The following is a 22,634-nucleotide window of genomic DNA, read 5'->3' on the forward strand; positions in this document are numbered from 1 at the left end:
GGTAGGTAGAGGATCAAAAGGTTTAGACTTGTTCTGTAGACACTACATCGGCACAGTCAGAAGACTAAATAATAAACAAGACGGAGTGTGAAACAGCCAGACATAATACAAAGAGGCTGTTATTTAGGGGCTCCCGAGTGGCGCAGGGGTCTACGGCACTGCATCTCAGTGCTAGAGGTGTCACCACAGACACCCTGGTTCAATTCCAGGCTGTATCACAACCAGTCATGATTGGGAGTCCCATAGGGCGGCGCACAATTGGCCCAAAGTCGTCCAGGTAATTGGTATGCCGTCAAAGGAAACAATTATTTGTTCTTAACTGACTTGCCTAGTTAAATTAAATGAAATTAAAAATGGAACGCGATAACAGAAACAACCAGCCGAATGAACTTTGGCTCTCCTGATGCTATCGTTGGCCAGACGAGATGGCAGATTCCTTCAAATGAAAAATATGATGGTCTCCCCTCAAGGATTGTGTGGAGGACAAATATTTTGTAGATGTGTATTTGGTTGCTGCGGTCAAGGAGCAGTCATAGACTTGGATGAAAAAGACAGCCAGCAGATGAAGTTAATCCTAAAAAAAAAATTAAAGAGATGAGCAGAGCAGAAGGAAGTTTGGCCCAAGGCTTAATCTGTAGCTTGTATAAAGGACAAACCACACAGTGTAAATCAGGATATGAATATACACAGCAGAGTATTAGGACTGGGTCAAATATATTTTGGAATATTTTTTGGGACTTTTAGTTGGGAATATTTTGGATGTGTTGTGGTGCTATGGGCTACACTCTGTATAGTGCTCCATCGAGAATGTAGAATAGGATTCGAGGGTGATCTAGTGCTAAGAAATTGTACGGCGGGACAAACAACATCATATCAAGATTGAACTAATTAAGTTTTCCTTAATTAGTTCAATCTTTTTTTAAAGGAGGGAAGTTTGCTTGTCTGACCACAGCTGAAGCCAACCAAACTAACATCCAAACGGAAAACAGCTTCACTTGAATGAATCAGTCAATACATTCTTGACCAGGCTAAATGTATCCATTTGATTCTGTCTATCCCTTTAAAAGCTATTACTGGCTTTTAAATTATTAGTCTGGTCGCAATAAACATTTGTAGAGCGAATGAGGGGAATTCTTCCGTTGGGATTGTGTGATCTACCAAACCTATAGATTTGTGGTGGGGAAATAAAGACGTCCCGGTGTAAATCAACCTTGAAACTGCTTCTCTCCGCTGGTATTAAAGTTTAACGACCTGTCTCCATTTAAGACGACAGGTAGAGGGAGGGAGGAGGTACGGGAGAAAGAGGAGGGGAGGAGAGCGGTAAGCGAGAGGCGAAAGTTGAACACTTTTCAGGGCCCCTGTAATTAATTAGGTCTAATTAACAGCGTGACCATCTCTCCAGAGACCTATAGTACCTTTGTAACGTGTGTGTGTGTGTGTGTGTGCATGTGTGTGTGTGTGTGTGTGTGTGTGTGTGTGAACCCAACCCAGAACAGGGACAGCGACAGTCTACTGTGGTTCAGCGGGACCTCTTAAGTACTAATTGTTCATCACGGCAGTCTCGACTCTAAAGTCAGAGAGAGAAAGTCAGGGAGCTTCAGCTGGAAAACAACACGAAGAGATAAAAGAGCAATAAATCCTTCTCTTACCGAGGCAGCAGCCAATGAATTGTGCATACAACTCATGACAGGAAGTGCAGTAGATAACCAATAAGACAGCTCGAGCAAGAGAGAGAGAGAGGGTGTGTCAGTGTGTTAAAGTGTAGACTGCTGAATGGATGAGAGATAATCTCTCCAAAATGCCCCCCCTCCCCCCTCCCCGTTGCGGTAGACTTAAAAAAGGACTAAAGTAGACATGCCAAGACTGCAGTGGGTCAATCCCAGGCCTAAGGCCTAATAACACAACAGCTGACACCCAGCACGTCTCTTCTGTTTTGTTCTGTTGTGTTGAACCTCCGTCCCAAACATCTCTGAGCTTTACAACCCTGCAGGAGAACTAAGGAGAACTGAGGGTGGATTAAACGCTCATTTGGGATGTAATACTTTCCTCTGTTGAACGAACGTGTGGCCATCTACTCCAAAAGGAAAAGGTCAAGACTCTCTGTCGAATGAACAAGAAATCACCTGTCTGACCGGGTCAAAGTAAAATAAATAAAGCATTTCGTCAAGTTTGGCCACATTCATTGGCTTCACTTGCCTTCAGTTTGAACATGGTTGACACAGAATAACACTGTAATACAGAACATAGGCTGAGTTCTGACACCTACATGTTGAGGATGAAAGATATTGACCTTACTTTAGCCAACACCCCTGATGCACTACCTTGAGCAAAGCATTTGACAGGAAACATTGACCGCGGATTGAACCAAAACACGTGTAAAATAAAAGTCAATGTGTACGTGAAAAAGAGTCATCTTGACGATCGCCAGTTAATATAATAATAATAATAAGCGACTTACAGCCGTGTATCAATACATAGGTCCTACCTTGGCCTTGCCGGTGCTCTGTAGAATGTGGACCAGGGCAGAAGCCATCTCCTCCTTGTTCTTCACACTGATGCCAGGCTCCAGCACGGAGCACAGCGACATGTAGTTATTGGTGGTGTACTCTGCAAACTCCTTATACATCTCCATAGGCAGGATGTTCATGCTCTGGTAGCAGGCCTTGATCCGGATCATGGGCCCCGGCGTCTTACCCTTATTGGGCGTCGGCGTGCTCACAGAGTACCACTTTTCCATAAACTGCCTCCCCGTCACCGCGCCAACAGGGATGTTGACCAGTCCAATGTAGTTGTTCTTGTCTTTCTTCTTCTTCTTGTCCGAGTCCTTGTAGAGGTGGGCCGTGATACTCTTGACGGCCGGGAGGTTGTTGAACTCAAAGTGCTCGCCCCAGAAGACGTTGTCGGTCTTGAGCTTGCAGGTGGTGCGGGCGTACAGTGCGTCGTCCAGACACAGCTCGCAGAAGTACTTCTTCTTGGCAGGAAGGTCCTTGGCTTCGATGATCCACAGCTTCAGCATGTTCTCCACCCGCCTGCTGTTGTCCTGTGTGTGGATAGAGAGAGGGAGGGCTGGGTTTAGGGGTGGATCACAGTCCTGGGTCTAGACTCTCGTACATACTCACTGTAACTCAAATACTTTCAAATATTTGAGGGAGCGGAGAGGGGCGGTTAGGGTCAGTGGTAGCGAGATCTGGATCGAATACATATCCCAAATAGTATGCAGGTATATTAGTGCCACTAGTAGTTTTCTATGGGAATGTGGTGCTTCTCTCAATAAACATTGTAGTTTCCGAGCCTTCCAAAAAAGGAAAAATAACAACAACATATCTAAAATATTTAAAAATACTTGAGGTGTGCTTGATTAAAGCTTGACTCGCTGGAATGCAGGGAGGGTGGGTGAAGATTAGCATATAACGGGCAATTAAGATGTTAAACATCCCTCCCCAAAAATTATAAAAAATAAATAAGATGTTAAACATTAATAAGCAGATCAATAGCTGATTAAAAATGTACATGTTAATGGGCCTGCACAGTAGCTACTGCATATAAACACAGTTCGTTATGCTAATTTAATTTAACCAGTAAAACAATAAGTGTCTCATGAATAGAACTCTGAAATTGGCTTTCTGACTATTTTGGATACGACGCGTCATTTGACACCCAGCACAAAGACTCTCCTCCGTTTTTCGTGTTTGAAAAATGTCGTTAACATTTGTTTCCCCCGCTGATGTTTACGGACAGACATGCAAACTTACACTGTATCTAATCTGTGGAAAATCACAAAATAATTCAAAACTTGCAAGGTCGAGGTGGAAAAATTCACATCTGTGCCAGGGAGAGTATTTTTGAGAAGAAAAGAAAATGCAAAGGTTCATGCCAAACTTTTTCCTTAAAGTTCTAATTAGCAAGTCGTTTGCTAAAGAAAGAAAGATGAAAGCGGGAGAGTGCTGTCAGATTTGCATTTTTTTTGGGGGGGGGACTTGACGCAGGGAGCCATATGTTAGCCGCTCGCCTGCCGTCTTTCTGCGCTGTTGTGATTAAAGGGAAAAGTTTTGAGCCGAGAGGAAAGCGACGGTTGGGGGAACATGTGCATCTGGGACATCTGGGACATCTATTTGACACTGACAGTCTGGAGACTGTGTCCCTTTACAGATCTGTCTCCCTGTCTCACTGGGAGGGCCATCACACCGCTGAGGATGTACCATACTGTACCCCAGACCGTGTGGATGAACCAACCAAGTCTAAATGTCTGACTCAATGGCTCAATTCCAATTTGGTCACTTGGCTATCTTTCCTGGGCCCGTGTTGAGTTGTGAGTGATAGGTTTGGAATCCAGACGGTCTCTGTCTGTACTTGAACTAGATTATCCCCTTCCTTTGTCAGAAGCCTGACAAAGACCAACTGGTGCAACATTGTCTGGTTAAAACAACAGGAGGGCTCCAACAGTGTGTAGGCATCTATTTCTTTTTTTTATTTGAATGAACCTACACTTGGCCAGTCATGTCTCACCTTGTTGGGGTGGACGGCTCTCCTCAGGTTCTCCATCCACTTGTCCCTTTCGGCTGACGATCGACAGGAGAAACATTTCGTTCCCGTTGAAGTGGTGACCTGAAACACGGAGAAACACAACACAGTGAGTGACTACTGTCCTTCACACTTCACACTGTCCTTCACACATCGGGGAAAAAACCCCAGATACAGGGCACAGGACATCGAGTCTTTCAGAAGGACAAATGCCTCACTGTTGTACAACTAATCTTATCTTGGCTTATGAATACTAGACTACACACACACACACACACTCTGTGCGGTGAGATGAGGTGTCTGGCCGAGGGTCGGTTAGAGCTGAAAGAGGAACGATGCGATTGGGCAGAGTACTCTGTGGGGATTGGACATAGGAGAGAATGAGAGAGAGAGAGAGAGAGAGAGAAAGAGAATATACTAGAGAGAAGAAAAAAGCGCGAGAGAGAGAGAGCGTATGCGAGAAAAAAAAGAAAGGGCGAGCGAGAGAGAGTGGCGTGATGAAGGTGATGGAGAACAGTGACGGCCTCTTCAGTCCACGCTAGACAATGGCTGGTTATTTTTCACTCTCAGCCTGCTCACACGGTGCTCATGGAGTGCTTAGTCACTCACTTTCCTCTCCTCTCAGTGCCGTGTCTACTGCCAGCAGGGCTCGTTTTAGAGCCGCGGTCCTGCTGTGTGCGTGTGCGTATGGTAATTGGGCTCATCTCAAGGCAGTGCTCCTGTGGTGTGTGTGTGTGTGTGTGCGCGTGTGTGACAGTGTGCTCTCAATGAAGAGGGCCTTGCCAGGTGTATAATGTGGGTGTGTGTTCAAGTGAATGTGTCTCTAGTGTTTCTCTCTCTCATTGAAGAAATATCTTTCCCCAGGATCAAGCTCAGTTTATGTGTACAAGCGTGTGTGCACTTGTGTGTCCGCGGATTTGCAGCCCCTGACTTCAGAGCAGTAGTGCTGGCCCTAGACGATGTGAGTAAGTGAGTGCACGCATGTTTGTGAATGTGCGTGCATACGCTTGTGTGTGCCCGCTTACTGGATGTGCGTTAGTGTGTGTGTCTGTCTGTCTGTGTGTGTGTGTGTGTGTGTGTGTGTGTGTGTGTGTGTTTCCATGTGTTCTGACCCTCACCTCGAAGCAGTAGTCCTGTCCGAGGATGGAGCTGTGAACAGGTTTGATGAGCACCTCATCCTCCATGCTGAGGTCCACGGCCTCCACAGCACTACCGGGGCTGAGCAACGACTCGTGGCTGCGAGACTCCTTCAGCCTCGGCATCAGATGAGATCTGGAGGGGGAGGGAAAGGGGGGAGAGTTAGTTAACACGCATGAGGGAGGGGGTGGGTGGCTGGGTGGGTGGGTGTGTGTGTGAGAGAGAGAAAGAGAGAGTGAAAGAGAGAGAGAGAGATGTGTGTGTGAAAAGAGAAGACACTAAGTGAGGAAGAGAGAATGCCATAGGTATGCTCCTAAGTCTTTTCTCATTGTCGGTAGGGGACACCCTCAGTCCTTAGCTCAACCCTACATATACAGGTAACTGACAAAATAATGGAAACACTTGAGTAAATGAGTTATACAAAGTATATTGAAAGCAGGTGCTGGTTCCTGAGTTAATTAAGCAATTAACATCCCATTATGCTTAGAGTCATGTATAAAAATGCTGGGCAGGCCATTCGTTTGGATACCATGGCTAAGCCTCCATATAATGACAATGTCCATATCCACATGGCACGAGTGATCCCTGAACGGTTTGATGAACATGAAAACGATGTAAACCATACGCCACGGCCGTCTCAGTCACCAGATCTCAACCCAATTGAACACTTCTGGGAGATTCTGGAGCGGCACCCGGGACTGTTTCCCACCACCATCAACAAAACACCAAATGATGACATGTCTCATGGAAGAATGGTGTCGCATCCCTCAAATAGAGTTCCAGACACTGTGCGGGCTCGTGGGCAGCTCAACGGGGCGGCAGGTAGCCTAGTGGTTAGAGCGTTGGATTTGTAACCGATAGGTTGCAAGATCGAATCCCCGAGCTGACAAGGTAAAAATCTGTCGTTCTGCCCCTGAACAAGGCAGTTAACCCACTGTTTTTAGGCCGTCACTGAAAATAAGAATTTGTTCATAACTAACTTGGCTAGTTAAATAAATAAATAAATAAAAAGGCGCAATGAACGTTTCCTTTATTCTGGCAATTACCTGTACACAGTCTTAAATCAACACACGTCATCTCTGTTAAACAACAACTATATATTGTGTTGTGCCCTGTCTCGCCTTCGATCTACCTCTCAAACCATATGCTGTTTAATCTTATTGTCTATATACAGCGAGTGAAGTGTTGTAAAGAAAAGCATGGTCCTTCAAACTCATTTTTTAGGTTTCTGTTGTCAGAAGGAGAATTTTATTACATTTTCCAAAAACTCTGGCAGGCATATACAAAAAAAATATATACAGTATATGCAAATTATTGAATGAGGAAGTATAGACTCATTAAGATAGGGCCAATTGTTTAATTAATTACAGTGTTGTTTTACGGAGCTCTGCACACACACACACACACACACACACACACACACACACACACACACACACACACACACACACAGCTAGCTGACTACAATGCTCTTGAGTGCTCACACTCAGTACATTCAGTTCAAATAAAGGCTGACTTAAAGCCCGCATCCTTCTTTCAGCCACAGAAGAATGGAAAAACAAAGAGGTTTCTTTCGGCACGGTGTTTGATATCGACCCACTTGCTCTGTCCAAGAGAGTGCTTTCTACTGCCACCTGAAAACACACAAAAGACTGTTCTGTTCAGTTACAGTTCTATGGGAGAGAATATAGTCTTTGATAAGATGGTAGTGCTACAGAAGCTGAGGGAGGTTCCCATTAACACATATAAGTCCACAATCGTATCATGGCCACTTTTGATGATGTCACACCGACAGTCAACAATACAGCCCAAATCAAAATCCTACACACATCCTATATAGCAGAGTTCCCAAACTGGATTAGCATTTTCATTGTTAGGACATAATAGACTGTTACAACACCAGGAAATCAGCTCCAAGTGATTTTAATTGAATAAATCTGTTCCCAAGTATTCCCACACATAGTAGAGAGATACGTGACCGTACACAAATGTAAGCAAGGTCTGAAATGATGTTTTAGTAAAATATTATGCATGTTTGGAATTTCTTGCTGTCAATTCGCAGTCTACAAATGATTTGTAATTATGTTCCAAATTGTCCCGCGGCTGAATCTAGTTGATGATCCACAATATTTGAGTGCCGTACCAAGCTAATTACCGTTTGGTCGTAACCGGCTAATTAGCTCGAAGCATCCACATTTCTGTTCTCCCCCAATTTAAAACAAGATCAACAGCTATACCACCTATATATGATAATTGACATGTATGCACTACGCCTCTTAGAGAGATGGAGATGGAGAGCTGCGCCATTTTTCCACATTTTGTTGTGTTACAGCCTGAATTTAAAATGAATTACATTGAGATACCAGCAATGTCAAAGTGGAACTTTGTTTTTAGAAATGTCAACAAATGAATAAAACATTTAAAGCTGAAACGTCTTGAGTCAATAAGTGTTCAACCGCTTTGGTGTGCCAAGCTTAAATGCGTTCAGGAGGGAAAATTTGCTTAAAAAATTTGCTTAACAGGTCACATAATAAATTGCATGGACTCACTCTGTGTGCAATAACAGTGTTTAACATGATTTTTTTTTTAATATTTACCCCATCTCTGTACCCCACACATACAATTATCTGTAGGCTCCATCCATCAAATAGAGAATTTCAAGCACAGATTCAACCGCAATGAGGGAACCTATCGGAATTTTTAATATTTTTATATCACCTTTATTTAACCAGGTAGGCTAGCTGAGAACAAGCTTTCATTTACCACTGTGACCTGGCCAAGATAAAGCAAAGCGGTGTGATACAGACAACAACACAGAGTTACACATGGAGTAAACAACAAACAAGCCAATAACACAATAAACAAGTCAATGACACAGTAGAAAAAAAGAAAGTCTATATACAGTGTGTGCAAAAGGCATGAGGAGGTAGGCAATAAATAGGCCATAGGAGTGAAGAATTACAATTGAGCAGATTAACACTGGAGTGATAAATGAGCAGATGATAATGTGCAAGTAGAGATACTGGTGCAAAAGAGCAGAAAAGTAAATAAAAACAGTATGGGGATGAGGTAGGTAGATTGGATGGGCTATTTACAGACGGACTATGTACAGCTGCAGCGATCGGTTAGCTGCTCAGATAGCTGATGTTCAAAGTTGGTTGAGGGAAAAATAGGTCTCCAACTTTTCTGCAATTCGTTCCAGTCACTGGCAGCAGAGAACTGGAAGGAAAGGCGGCCAAATGAGGTGTTGGCTTTGGGTGATCAGTGAGATATACCTGCTGGAATGTGTGCTACGGGTGGGTGTTGTTATCGTGACCAGTGAACTGAGATAAGGCGGAGCTTTACCTAGCATAGACTTATAGATGACCTGGAGCCAGGAGCTAGCGAGGGCCAGACGACTAGAGCATACAGGTCTCAGTGGTGTGTGCTACAAGGTGATTTGGTAACAAAACGGATGGCACTGTGATAGACTGCATCCAGTTTGCTGAGTAGAGTATTGGAAGCTATTTTGTAGATGACATCGCCGAAGTCGAGGATCAGTAGGATTGTCAGTTTTACTAGGGTAAGTTTGGCGGCGTGAGTGAAGGAGGCTTTGTTGCAAAATAGAAAGCCGATTCTAGATTTGATTTTGGATTGGAGATGTTTAATATGAGTCTGGAAGGAGAATGAATATCCCTTTACGCTTTGGATGGTGTATCAATACACACTAGTCACCCTAGGAAGGAAACCACTCAGGGGTTTCACCATGAGGCCAATGGCAAAGAAATTAACTTTTTGTCCTGAATACAAAGCATCATGTTTGGGACAAATCCAACACATCACATCATTGAGAACCAATCTTCATATTTTTAAGATTATGTTATGGATATGCTCGTCATCGGCAAGGGCTATGGAGTTTTTTGAGGGGGATAAATTGTGAATTGAGCTAAGCACAGGCACAATCCTAGAGGGACACCTGGTTCATTCTGCTGTCCAACAGACACTGAGACAAATTCACCTTTCAGCAGGATAATAACCTAGAACATAAGGCCAAATATAAACTGGAGTTGCTTACCAAGACGACATTGAATGTTCTTTAGTGGCCTAGTAACAGTTTTGACTTATATTGGCTTGAAAATCTATGACAAGAATTTAAAATGGCTATCTAGCAATGATCAACAACCAACTTGATAGAGGTTGAAGAGTTTAAAAAAGAATAATGGACAAATAATGTACAATACAGGTGTGCAAAGCTCTTAGAGACTCACCTAAAAAGACTCAACATTTTTATTTATTTTACCTTTATTTAACTAGGCAAGTCAGTTAAGAACAAATTCTTATTTTCAATGACGGCCTAGGAACAGTGGGTTAACTGCCTGATTCTAACATGTATTGCGTCATGGGGTTGAATAGTTAACTAATCAAGGAACACCTATGTGAGAATGCTGTTCATTGACTACAGCTCAGCGTTCAACAACATAGTGCCCACAAAGCTCATCACTAAGCTAAGGACCCTAAGACAAAACACCTCCCTCTGCAACTGGATCTTGGACTTCCTGACGGGCTGGCCACAGGTGGTAAAGGTAGGCAACAACACATCTGCCACGCTGATGTTCAACACTGGGGACCCTCAGGGGTAAGTGCTTAGTCCCCTCCTGTACTCCCTGTTCAACCACGACTGTGATTATTCACCCACAATTGAGATTCTTCAAAGTAGCCACCCTTTGCCTTGATGACAGCTTTGCACACTCTTGGCATTCTCTCAATCAGCTTCATTGAGGTAGTCACCTGGAATGCATTTCAATTAACAGGTGTGCCTTGTTAAAAGTTAATTTATTTCCTTCAATCAGTTGTGTGGTGACATGGTAGGGGTGGTATACAGAAAATATCCCTATTTGGTAAAATACAAAGTCCATATTATGGTAAAAACAGCTCAAATAAGCGAAGAAAAATTAAAGTCCATCAGTACTTTAAGACATGAAGGTCAGTCAAATCAGAAAATGTTAAGTTTCTTCAAGTGCAGTTGCAAAAACCATCAAGTGCTATGATTGAACTTGCTCTCATGAGGACTGCCACAGGAAAGGAAGACCCAGAGTTACCTCTGCTGCAGAGGATAAGTTCATTAGAGTTACCAGCCTCAGAATTTTCAACCCAAATAACTGCTTCGCAGAATTTAAGTAATAGACACATTTCAACATCAACTTTTCAGAGGAGACTGTGAATCAGGCCTTTATGGTCGAATTGCTGCAAAGAAACCACTACTAAAGGACACCATTAAGAAGAAGAGAGTTGCTTGGGACAAGAAACACGAGCAATGGACATTAGACCGGTGGAAATCTGTCCTTTGGTCTGATGAGTCCAAATTTGACATTTTTGGTTCCAACCGACATATCTTTGTGATGTCGTGAAGCATGGAGGAGGAGGTGTGACAGGAGTTCTTTGCTGGTGACAATGTGATTTATTTAGAATTCAAGGCACACTTAACCAGCATGCTACCACAGCATTCTGCAGCGATAAGCCATCCCATCTAGTTTGAGCTTAGTGGGACTATCATTTGTTTTTCAACAGGACAATGACCCAACACACCTCCAGGCTGTGTAAGGTCTATTCAACCAAGAAGGAGAATTATGGAGTGCTGTATCAACTGACCTGGCCTCCACAATCACCCGACCTCAACCCAATTGAGCTGGTTTGGGATGAGTTGGACTGCAGAGTGAAGTAAAAGCAGCCAACAAGTGCTCAGCATATGTGGGAACTCCTTCAAGACTTTTGGAAAAGCATTCCAGGTGAAGCTGGTTGAGAGAATGCCAAGAGTGTGCAAAGCTGTCACCAAGGCAACGGGTGGCTATTTATTTAACCTTTTTTGGTTACTACATGATTCATTACATTTACATTTACTTTATCCTATCCTAGGTATTCCTTAAAGAGGTGGGGTTTCAGGTGTCTCCGGAAGGTGGTGATTGACTCCGCTGTCCTGGCGTCGTGAGGGAGTTTGTTCCACCATTGGGGGGCCAGAGCAGCGAACAGTTTTGACTGGGCTGAGCGGGAACTGTATTTCCTCAGTGGTAGGGAGGCGAGCAGGCCAGAGGTGGATGAACGCAGTGCCCTTGTTTGGGTGTAGGGCCTGATCAGAGCCTGGAGGTACTGAGGTGCCGTGTTATTTCATCATTTCAATGTCTTCACTATTATTCTACAATGTAGAAAATAGTAAAAATAAAGAAAAACCCTTGAATGAGTATGTGTGTCCAAACTTTGACTGGTACTGTATATACTAGGCGGTGACAGAGGAAAACCCCAAACATAGACTACAGTCACCCAAGTAATAGAGTGTTCTCTCTGCTACCTCATGGAAAGTCGTACCAGAGCACCAAGTCTAGGACCAGAAGGCTCCTTCACAACTTCTACCCCCCAAGCCATAAGACTGCTACACAATTGGCCACCTGGACAATTTACATTGACCCCCCTTGTTTTTACACTACTGCTACTCACTGTTTATTATCAATGCATAGTCACCTTACAAATGACCTTGACTAACCTGTACCCCCGCACATACCCCCTGTATATAGCCTCATTATTGTTATGTCATTTTCTTCTCTTCATTTTTCAATTAAATGTTTTTCTTAAATATTTTCTAAACTCTATTTCTTGAACTGCATTGTTGGTTAAGGGCTTGTAAATAAGCATTTCATGTTAAGATCTACACCTGTTGTATTCGGCGCATGTGACAAATAAAATGTGATTTGATATACTAGTTCTATTTTTCATGAAGCCCCCCAGTACATTTTTTTCCAATTTGACATTACATAGTTTTGTGTAGATTGTAGGAAAAAAGACAATTAAATCCATTTTAATCCCAATTTGTAACACCATTTTTTTTTTAAATGTCAAGGGGTGTGAATACTTTCTATAATTAGTCATTAGACTCTGTAGATTATGCAGCTAGGGTTAACAATATCCATTTGCACTTAGCCTCTGATTCTCCAGGACCAGTCTCTGTGGATGATGCAGCTAGCGCAAACATTCATCACTAGCATTCAGCCCCTGACTCTCTCCTGACTGATGCAGCTAGTGCTAACATTCATCACTAGCATTTAGCCCCTGACTCTCTTTAGCCACTGACTCTCTCCTGACTGATGCAGCTAGAGCTAACATTCATCACTAGCATTTAGCCCCTGACTCTCTCCTGACTGATGCAGCTAGTGCTAACATTCATCACTAGCATTCAGCCCCTGACTCTCTCCTGACTGATGCAGCTAGCGCTAACATTCATCACTAGCATTCAGCCCCTGACTCTCTCCTGACTGATGCAGCTAGCGCTAACATTCATCACTAGCATTCAAGCCCTGACTCTCTCCTGACTGATGCAGCTAGCGCTAACATTCATCACTAGCATTCAGCCCCTGACTCTCTCCTGACTGATGCAGCTAGTGCTAACATTCATCACTAGCATTCAGCCCCTGACTCTCTCCTGACTGATGCAGCTAGCGCTAACATTCATCACTAGCATTTAGCCCCTGACAATCTCCTGACTGATGCAGCTAGCACTAACATTCATTCATCTAGCATTTAGCAGCCACTGACTCTCTCCTGACTGATGCAGCTAGTGCTAACATTCATCACCATTCATCTGACTTCTCCTGACTGATGCAGCTACTCTCTCCCTGACAGCTAGCGCTAACATTCATCACTAGCATTCTCTCCTGACTGATGCAGCTAGCGCTAACATTCATCACTAGCATTCAGCCCCTGACTCTCTCCTGACTGATGCAGCTAGCGCTAACATTCATCACTAGCATTTAGCCCCTGACTCTCTCCTGACTGATGCAGCTAGCGCTAACATTCATCACTAGCATTCAGCCCCTGACTCTCTCCTGACTGATGCAGCTAGCACTAACATTCATCACTAGCATTTAGCCCCTGACTCTCTCCTGACTGATGCAGCTAGTGCTAACATTCATCACTAGCATTTAGCCCCTGACTCTCTCCTGACTGATGCAGCTAGCGCTAACATTCATCACTAGCATTTAGCCCCTGACTCTCTCCTGACTGATGCAGCTAGCGCAAACATTAGCCAATAGCCTCTGGTCCACTGACAGCACAGTGACAATCTGGGCCAATAGACTCTGTAATGAGAGGAACTATTTGTTTAATAATGCTCTCTATGGAAGGTTTACATGCTAATCCTGTGTGTATCTGTGTATGCCCTAGTCCTGGTTCTCTAGTATAATAGCATTGCAGGAAGAAAAAAAAGGCATGGAGAGGACGGAGCTGCTATAGCTGCAGATTATAACCCTAGGAAGCTCTTTGTAATGGTAGCCAGCTTTGTCCTCGTATCCGCTGGCCAGCCTTCATGTGGATCTCTCTCTCTCTCTCTCTCTCTCTCTCTCTCTCTCTCTCTCTCTCTCTCTCTCTCTCTCTCAAAGTGGCTTTATTGGCAAGAGAAACATGCAACGACAACAAAAACGAACATTGCAAGTTAAACAAAACAAAGACAAAAACAATCCGACACTTAACAGTAAACATTACACACACAAGGAGAATAACGTTTCAAAAAAATATATATTTTAATTTTTAACTTTATTTAACTAGGCTTTATCTTAACAAGTCCGTTAAGAACAAATTATTATTTTCAGTGACGGCCTAGGAACAGTGGGTTAACTGCCTTGTTCAGGGGCAGAACGACCGATTTTTACCTTGTCCGCTCAGGGATTCAATCTTGCAACCTTTCGGTTACTAGTCCGACACTAACCACTAGGCTACCTATACAATTAGCGGGGAAGAAAATGTAGTATAACATTTACAATTTTACATAAGCTATGTACAGTGGCAATAAAGTGTGTGAACCCTTTAGAATGACCTGGATTTCTGCAGAAATTGGTCATAATATTTGATCTGATCTTCATCTATGTCACAACACCTGACAAACACAGTCTTCTTAAACTAATAACACAAACAATTATACGTTTTCATGTCTTTATTGAACACACCGTGTAAACATTCACAGTGCAGGGTGGGAAAAGTATGTGAACCGTTGCATTTAATAACTGGTTGACCCTCCTTTGGCAGCAATAAACTCAACTAAACGTTTTCTGTAGTTGTGGATCAGACCTGCACAATGATCAGGAGGAAGTTTTAAACATTCATCTTTACAAAACTGTTTCAGTTCAGCAATATTCTTACGCTCTCGAGGTCATGCCACAGCATTTTAAATCGGTTTGAGGTCAGGACTCTGACTGGGCCACTCCAGAAGGCGTATTTTCTTCTGTTGAAGCCATTCTTTATTGATTTACTTCTGTCTTATGGGTTGTTGTCCTGTTGCAGCACCCAACTTCTGTTGAGCTTCAATTGGTGGACAGATAGCCTTATATTCTCCTGCAAAATAGCTTGATAAACTTGGGAATACATTTTTCCGTCAATGGTAGCAAGCTGTCCAGGCCCCGAGGCAGCATTGCAGCCCCAAACCATGATTCTCCCTCCACCATACTTTACAGTTGGGATGAGGTTTTGATGTTGGTGTGCTGTGCCTTTTTTCTCCGCTTTTTTCTCCACACATAGTATTGTGACTACATATGCACGCAACACTTCTCTGTTTAAAAAAATATATACATTTTTTTAATTTCTCTTCACCAATTTGGACTATTTTGTGTATGTCCATTACATGAAATACAAATAAAAATCCATTTAAATTACAGGTTGTAATGCAACAAAATAGGAAAAACGCCAAGGGGGATGAATGCTTTTGCAAGGCACTGTACGTGAGTTTGTCAAAATTGTATTTGTGTTTGAATTCTTTGTGGGTTTGTCTAAATTGAGGGAAACGTGTCTCGTATATGGATGTACATTTGGCAGGCGGTTAGGAAATGCAGCTCGGTTTCCAAATAATTTTGCTGGCAGTGGCCACATATCCCGTCTTCTCTTGAGAGCCAGGTTTGCCTATGGTGACCTCTCTCAAGAGCTAGGCTATGCTCACTGAGTGTGTACATAGTAGGGCTGTCCCAGACCAACAAAAAAAATCTTAGTCGACCTAAGGTCGTCTGTTCTTTCGACCAATCGATTGGTTGAACATTTTTTAAATAATTCAACCAACTATATGCATCGAGCTTGTCTGATGCTTAAAGCTTAACGTTTGATGAAATAAGGCAAATGTCTCACGAAGGCGCCAGAGATCTAAATAACCAGAAAAAAATCAAACTTAACCTCAGCCAACTATTCTCATCCCACTTTGCTTTCACAGATTCTGCCATTACTCTCCTGAAGTTGCCGGTAATAGGCTACACGAGGAGACAGCAACCTTTCTCATGTTGAATGGCAATTTATCTTACCATTTCTACCGATCTGGGTGCTAGTTATGGTTTTCAGATGCACATTTACGTGAAACAGTTTCATTTAAATTATAACGTCTTCATATCTCAAAATCATTGTCAAGTGGTTAATCAAAATGATATCCAAATCTAAATGAAAATGATACAAACTTAAAAAGTTACTTATATTGCCAACTATGTAAAAATAGCCTACATAGAGCCAACAAATAAAAACATTGCAGCCTGCTGCAGGTAGAAAATATCCCGATAAAAATAAATATCCTATAAATCACACTGGCTACACATGGCCTGTCTGCAACGAACTTGAAACATTGTATCAACTATTAAGTCGGTTATAGCCCCGAAGCTGGCGCTAGCGAACTTACATCATTGTATAAAATATTCTGGGCCCTCAGAGTTTACCCGCCAGTGAGACACATCTGTAGGCTATTTGCACAAGGGATAAGAAGCCGTGCTTGACTTGGGCAGGAGCTCGCCTGAGTTGAGTACCGACACCTCAAATGTTCTACTGCTTGAGCTCCTGTTCCTCTTATAGAATATTAGTTTAAAAGTATTGTGAAGCTCCTGCAACTAAATATAAACAGTACCAGCACCCAAAAATCCACATCGACAGGACAGCAGTGGAGAAGGTGGAAAGTTTTAAGTTCCTCTGCGTACACATCATGGACAAACTGAAATGGTCCACCCACACAGACAGTGGTGAAGGCAATAGTGCCTCTTCAACCTCAGGAGGCTGAAGAAATGTGGCTTGTCACCTAAAACCGCCTGGTACGGCAACTAGACCGCCCAGAAGCGCAAGGCTCTCCAGAGGGTGGTGTGGTCTGCACAAAGCATCACCGCGGGCAAACTACCTGCCCTCCAGGACACCTACAGCACCCGATGTCACACGTAGGCAAAAAAGATCATCAAGGACAACAACCTCCCGAGCCACTGCCTGTTCACGCCGCTACCATCCAGAAGGAGAGGTCAGTACAGGTGCATCACAGCTTCTATCTCAAGGCAATCAGACTGTTAAACAGCCATGACTGAAAACAGAGAGGCTGCTGCCTACATAGACTCAAAATCATTGGCCACTTTAATAAATGGATCACTAGTCACTTTAACAATGCCACTTTAAATGTTTTTACATATCTTGCATTACTCATCTCCAACGTATATACTGTATTTTATAACATCTACCGCATTTTGCCTATGCCACTTTGTCATTACTCATCCATATATTTATATGTACATATTCTTATTCCATCCCTTTACTTAGATTTGTGGGTATTGGGTAGATGTTGTGGAATTGTTAGATTGTTAGATTACTTGTTAGATGTTACTGCACTGTCGGAACTAGAAGCACAATCTGCTAACCGTGTGTATGTGACCAATACAATTAGATTTGATTTTGAAATTAGTACCGGAACATATTTCAGCATAAGTAGTGATAAGAAGTAATCAAGTAGGCCTATTTTTCGGAGCATGATGTTTTTCACTTTCACACTGAGTGGTTATCAAAAGGGAGAGAGCTGTTGTGTGTAGATTTATGAGGGGAAAAAATATTTTGTTAATTTTAGAATAAGGCTGTAACCTAACAAAATGTGGAAAAAGTCAAGGGGTCTGAATACTTTCCGAAGGCACTCTATGTAATGGGGAATTGATATACACCAACAAGCAAAGCAAACAATTCACACAATGAAGTTATGAAACAATGAATGTGCACAAATTGGCGGGAGAGAGCGCATTCCGGAGAGAGAAGTGCATTGTGCATCTGGGTGCATGGTCATCCGACGTCTGCATTGGCCATACAGAATTTACAGTGATGTGGCCTCAGCAGAAGTCAGGGCTTTATATATGGACCTGTTGCGCTTCACGGAGCAGTGCAGAGCTGTTGTCCAGGAAGTGAGTTTGTGTTTATACAGGAAGTACCGCCCCCACCTACCGTCAACCAAACATAATTGCAAAATGGTTTTCCACTGATCAATTAGCCTTTTAAAATGATAAACTGAAATGATGAATTCCATAACAAATCTGCCATTTCCAGCTACAATAGTAATTTACAACATTAACAATGTCTACACTGTATTTCTGATCAATTTGATGTTATTTTAATGAACGGTAGAGTATATATATATATATTTTTTTTGAGCAGTGCATATATGTATATATATATATATATATATACAGTATATATATTTGTTACTGCATTTACATTTACACGCTCTTATCCAGAGCGACTTACAAATTGGTGCATTCACCTTATGACATCCAGTGGAACAGCCACTTTACAATAGTGCATCTAAATCTTTACTGTTCGACTAAAACAATCTCGGTCGACCAACAGCCTAACGACAAAACAATCGACCAGTCGATTAATTTGGGTCAGTCCTAGTACAGTGGTAAGGTATTCTGCCACTGTGTACTCTCTGTTTAGGGCAAGGTAGCATTCCAATTTGCTTTGGTTTTGGGTTTATTCTTTCCAGCGTGTCAAGGATTTCTCTATTTGTTTTCTCATAATTTGGCTGGCTCTAATTGTGTTGCTGTCCTGGGGCTCTGTGGGGTCTGTTTGTATTTGTGAACAGAGCCCCACAACTAGCTGGCGGGGTATGCTTCTCTAGTTGTTTTCTCCCTCCCTCCACGGACCCTGGCTAGTCAGACACATCTGGAACATCAATTTTCCTGACCCGATCCAGAATGACAGGAAGACCGAGGGAAGCACCTCCGACTCTTCAGGTGGAGCTTCACACTTCGGACTGGAACAAGCCCTAACACTCACTTCCATCCTGTCAGTGCTTTGACCTGTCAATCAACAAGGAAGCCGGCCCTGTACCGGCCCCTGCTAGGGCCAAACATAGCGTGCGTCCTCCAACTCAAAGAGGAATAAGAGGAGGAATCCTCATGTGGCACCAGATGGGCCTCAGATAAAGTACTGCTCTGCTCTCTGTCAGACAGACAGACAGCTGGGTAGAGAAGAGAGTTTGGACACCAGTCAAACACAAACAATCACATTTTGTCTTTATATTCATTGCTGCACTGCTTCCAGGTCTGCTAGATTGGAGTCGAGAGACAGAGAGACAGGGAGGGAGGTACAAAAACAGATTGTTGGGGAAGATGAAAAATACAATGAAAGAATTTTTGATCAAATATTTATTTTTTGGGATGGTGTTTTTGTACGTTCCTCTGGGTGTAGAAGCAGAGAGGGAGAACATATTGACTGGCAGACCATGCTGTGCTGTGTTTCATGGAATAGCCAAGAGGTTTTGGAGGATTATGTCTGGCTGGAGCAACGTGAGTTAGACAGGAAACATCTTTCAAAACACTCCACTACAGCTACACGTCCTGCTCTTCAAAACAAACAGCACAACACACACAGGAAACAGCCATTGACGAAACACAAGATGACTTCCTCTCTCTCTTTCTCTCCACAGACATCACTCTATACGTGGGGAAATTAGAATGAAGGTGAACATATGAATACCAATATGAAATGTTTGGGATGGGATGCAATGTCATCTGTATTGTATAGCAGTTTATTTGTATTATGTGATAGGCACCTCCACCACAACGTAATAGTGCTATGAAAGAAGCTGTTAACGTGCATGTCAAATAAAATGCATTCTGAGAAGTGATGCTTATAGCTCCTGCATCAGAGTAGATTCCCTGTAATGTACAGTTGGATTCGGAAGTTTACATACACTTAGGTTGGAGTCATTAAAGCTCATTTTTCAACCACTCCACAAATTTCCTCTTAACAAACTATAGTTGTGGCAGTCTGTTAGGACATCTACTTTGTGCATGACACAAGTAATTTTTCCAACAAATTTTACAGACAGATTATTTAACTTTTAATTCACTGTATCACAATTCCAGTGGGTAAGAAGTTTAGATACACTAAGTTGACGGTGCCTTTAAACAGCTTGGAAAATTCCAGAAAATGATGTCATGGCTTTAGAAGCTTCTGATAGGCTAATTGACTTCATTTGAGTCAATTGGAGGTGTACCTGTGGATGTATGTCAAGGCCTACCTTCAAACTATGTGCCTCTTTGCTTGACATCATGGGGAAATCAAAAGAAATCAGCCAAAAATTGTAGACCTCCAGAAGTCTGGTTCATCCTTGGAAGTAATTTCCAAACACCTGAAGGTACCACGTTCCTCTGTACAAACAATAGTACGCAAGTATAAACACCATGGGACCACGCAGCCGTCATACCGTTCAGAAAGGAGACGTGTTCTGTCTCCTAGAGATGAATGTACTTTGGTGCGAAAAGTGCAAATCAATCCCAGAACAACAGCAATGGACCTTGTGAAGATACTGTAGGAAACAGGTACAAAAGTATCTATATCCACAGTAAAACGAGTCCTATATCAACATAACCTGAAAGACCGCTCAGCAAGGAAGAAGCCACTGCTCCAAAACCGCCATTAAAAAGCCAGACTACGGTCTGCAACTGCAGATGGAGGCAAAGATTGTACTTTTTTGAGAAATGTCCTCTGGTCTGATGTAACAAAAATAGAACTGTTGGCCATAATGACCATTGTTATGTTTGGAAGAAAAAGGGGGCTGCTTGCAAGCCAAAGAACACCATCCCAACCGTGAAGCATGGGGGTGGCAGCATCATGTTGTGAGGGTGCTTGGCTGCAGGAGGGACTGGTGCACTTCACAAAATAGATGGTATCATGAGGGAGGAAAATTACGTGGATATATTGAAGCAACATCTCAAGACATCAGTCAGGAAGTTAAAGCTTTTTTTCAAATGGGTCTTCCAAATGAACAATGACCCCAAGCATACTTCCAAAGTTGTGGCAAAATGGCTTAAGGACAACAAAGTATTGGAGAAAAAGTCAAAGTATTGGAGTGGCCATCACAAAGCCCTGACCACAAGCCTATAGAACATTTGTGGGCAGAACTGAAAAAGTGTGTGCGAGCAAGGAGGCCTAGAAACCTGACTCAGTTACACCAGCTCTATCAGGAGGAATGGGCCAAAATTCACCCAACTTATTGTGGGAAGCTTGTGGAAGGCTACCCGAAACGTTTGACCCAAGTAAAAAAAATGTAAAGGCAATGCTACCAAATACTAATTGAGTGTATGTAAACTTCTGACCCACTGGGAATGTGATGAAAGAAATACAAGCTGAAATAAATAATTTTCTCTACTATTATTCTGACATTTCACATTCTTAAAATAAAGTGGTGATCCTAAATGACCTAAAACAGGGAATTTTTACTAGGATTAAATGTCAGGAATTGTGAAAAACTGAGTTTAAATGTATTTGGCTAAGGTGTATGTAAACTTCCGACTTCAACTGTATGTGTGCCTTTTCATACCTCAGCTCATCCACAGATAACAACTAGCTTTACAATCTCCCAAGCCCATCCTATCCTCTCCTCCTCTCCATCCCCCAACATCATTTACTCTCAGCTAACATCCTCCCTTGTCCTTGAGAATCTTCCCAATTTTCTTTCTCTCTCTCTCTCTCTTAGTCTTCTCCTCCCATCTCACTATTTCCCTGCTCCCTACCCATCCCTTGTTCCATGGACAGGGTGGGGAATCTCGTCTCCTCCTCATCCTCTCCGTCTCCAGTCCTCTGGGTTCTATTCTGTCCATGTAAATATTTCAGAGATAGAGCAGAGAAGCCTTATTTCTCCCAGCCAGAATATTCCCTCTGACTCGCAGAGGGAGTGCATAAATACAGAAAGGCTGTGCATGGAGAGATACTATAAAAATAGGAAAGAGGAAACCAATTTTATATACAAGAACATGCACCCAGAGACAAAGATGTGTGCACACACACACACACCCTTGTATCTCTATCTGTCGTTGAGCAGTGTGTGACATTGAGATGCATGGTTGTACAGTGAGTAATCAGCGAGCGGGGGTTGGCCATGGCCCGGCTCCATTCCACCGTCTTATCGATCGGCCTGAATGGCCGTCTGTTTTCTTCTCAGAATACACTGATGATTCACTTAGCAGGCAGCCTTTCCACCGGCCTCGCCAGGCCCTGTCCAGCCCTAACTACCCAGCCCAGAGCCCACCGTCACACTATCCAGTCCGGAGCAGGCCTGGGTCGATGGAAACCTGGTTAGGAGAGAGGAGTAATACACTCTAAGAGGTTTTGAAACGACCCGGCCAGAGTCTGCATCCTGTTTCTCTGTTGTAGTAAACGATCAGACTGAGTTTCTGGTAGGAACCCAAATCGCTCTGGGCCACAGAGGCGTCAGGGTACTTAAGGAGTAACACCACGCTGGCTGACTGAGTGCTCCACCAGGGACTGTAGATACATTTGACAGCTAACCAACTGTAAATAGGTGGGTAAAGTACTGCAGAGAGAAATAACCCAGAGAGAATAATCACTCCACCCGATAACCACTACACCATCAAAACAACAACCGTGCTTTACCACCCGACTGTCCAACAAGAGACACTTTGGTCGTATCAATTGGCTGTCGACCGGCCGGTCTGATGAACAGAGCAGAGTTCATGGAGAACAGCGTTAACGCTGAGGCCTGTGTTTGTTTGGAAACTCTGTGGCTTACAGCAGCAGCTGGACTGGACCCTCTGTTGACATGGCACTCTGCTTTCGGCCCAGCAACATGTTTCACATTTGTTAAATGCTTCTGCACACACACACACACACACACACACACACACACACACACACACACACACACACACACACACACACACACACAC

At 43.1% G+C, this 22,634-nt stretch overlaps 1 protein-coding gene across 4 annotated transcripts in view; it reads right to left on the reverse strand.

Moving 5' to 3' along the window:
• LOC115101069 (disabled homolog 2-interacting protein) overlaps positions 1–22,634 on the reverse strand; it is a 231,327-nt gene that overhangs the window by 52,929 nt on the left and 155,764 nt on the right. For all 4 annotated transcript variants that reach the window (XM_029620248.2, XM_029620247.2, XM_029620246.2 and 1 more), the window contains 3 exons: positions 5,640–5,793; positions 4,507–4,605; positions 2,486–3,040 (listed from right to left, as the gene is read on the reverse strand). In XM_029620248.2, coding sequence (XP_029476108.1) covers positions 2,486–3,040; positions 4,507–4,605; positions 5,640–5,793 — 808 coding nt within the window. The remainder of the gene's footprint in view (positions 1–2,485; positions 3,041–4,506; positions 4,606–5,639; positions 5,794–22,634) is intronic.

This window comes from Oncorhynchus nerka, linkage group LG19 (genome assembly GCF_034236695.1).
Source record: "Oncorhynchus nerka isolate Pitt River linkage group LG19, Oner_Uvic_2.0, whole genome shotgun sequence".
Classification (NCBI taxonomy): domain Eukaryota; kingdom Metazoa; phylum Chordata; class Actinopteri; order Salmoniformes; family Salmonidae; genus Oncorhynchus; species Oncorhynchus nerka.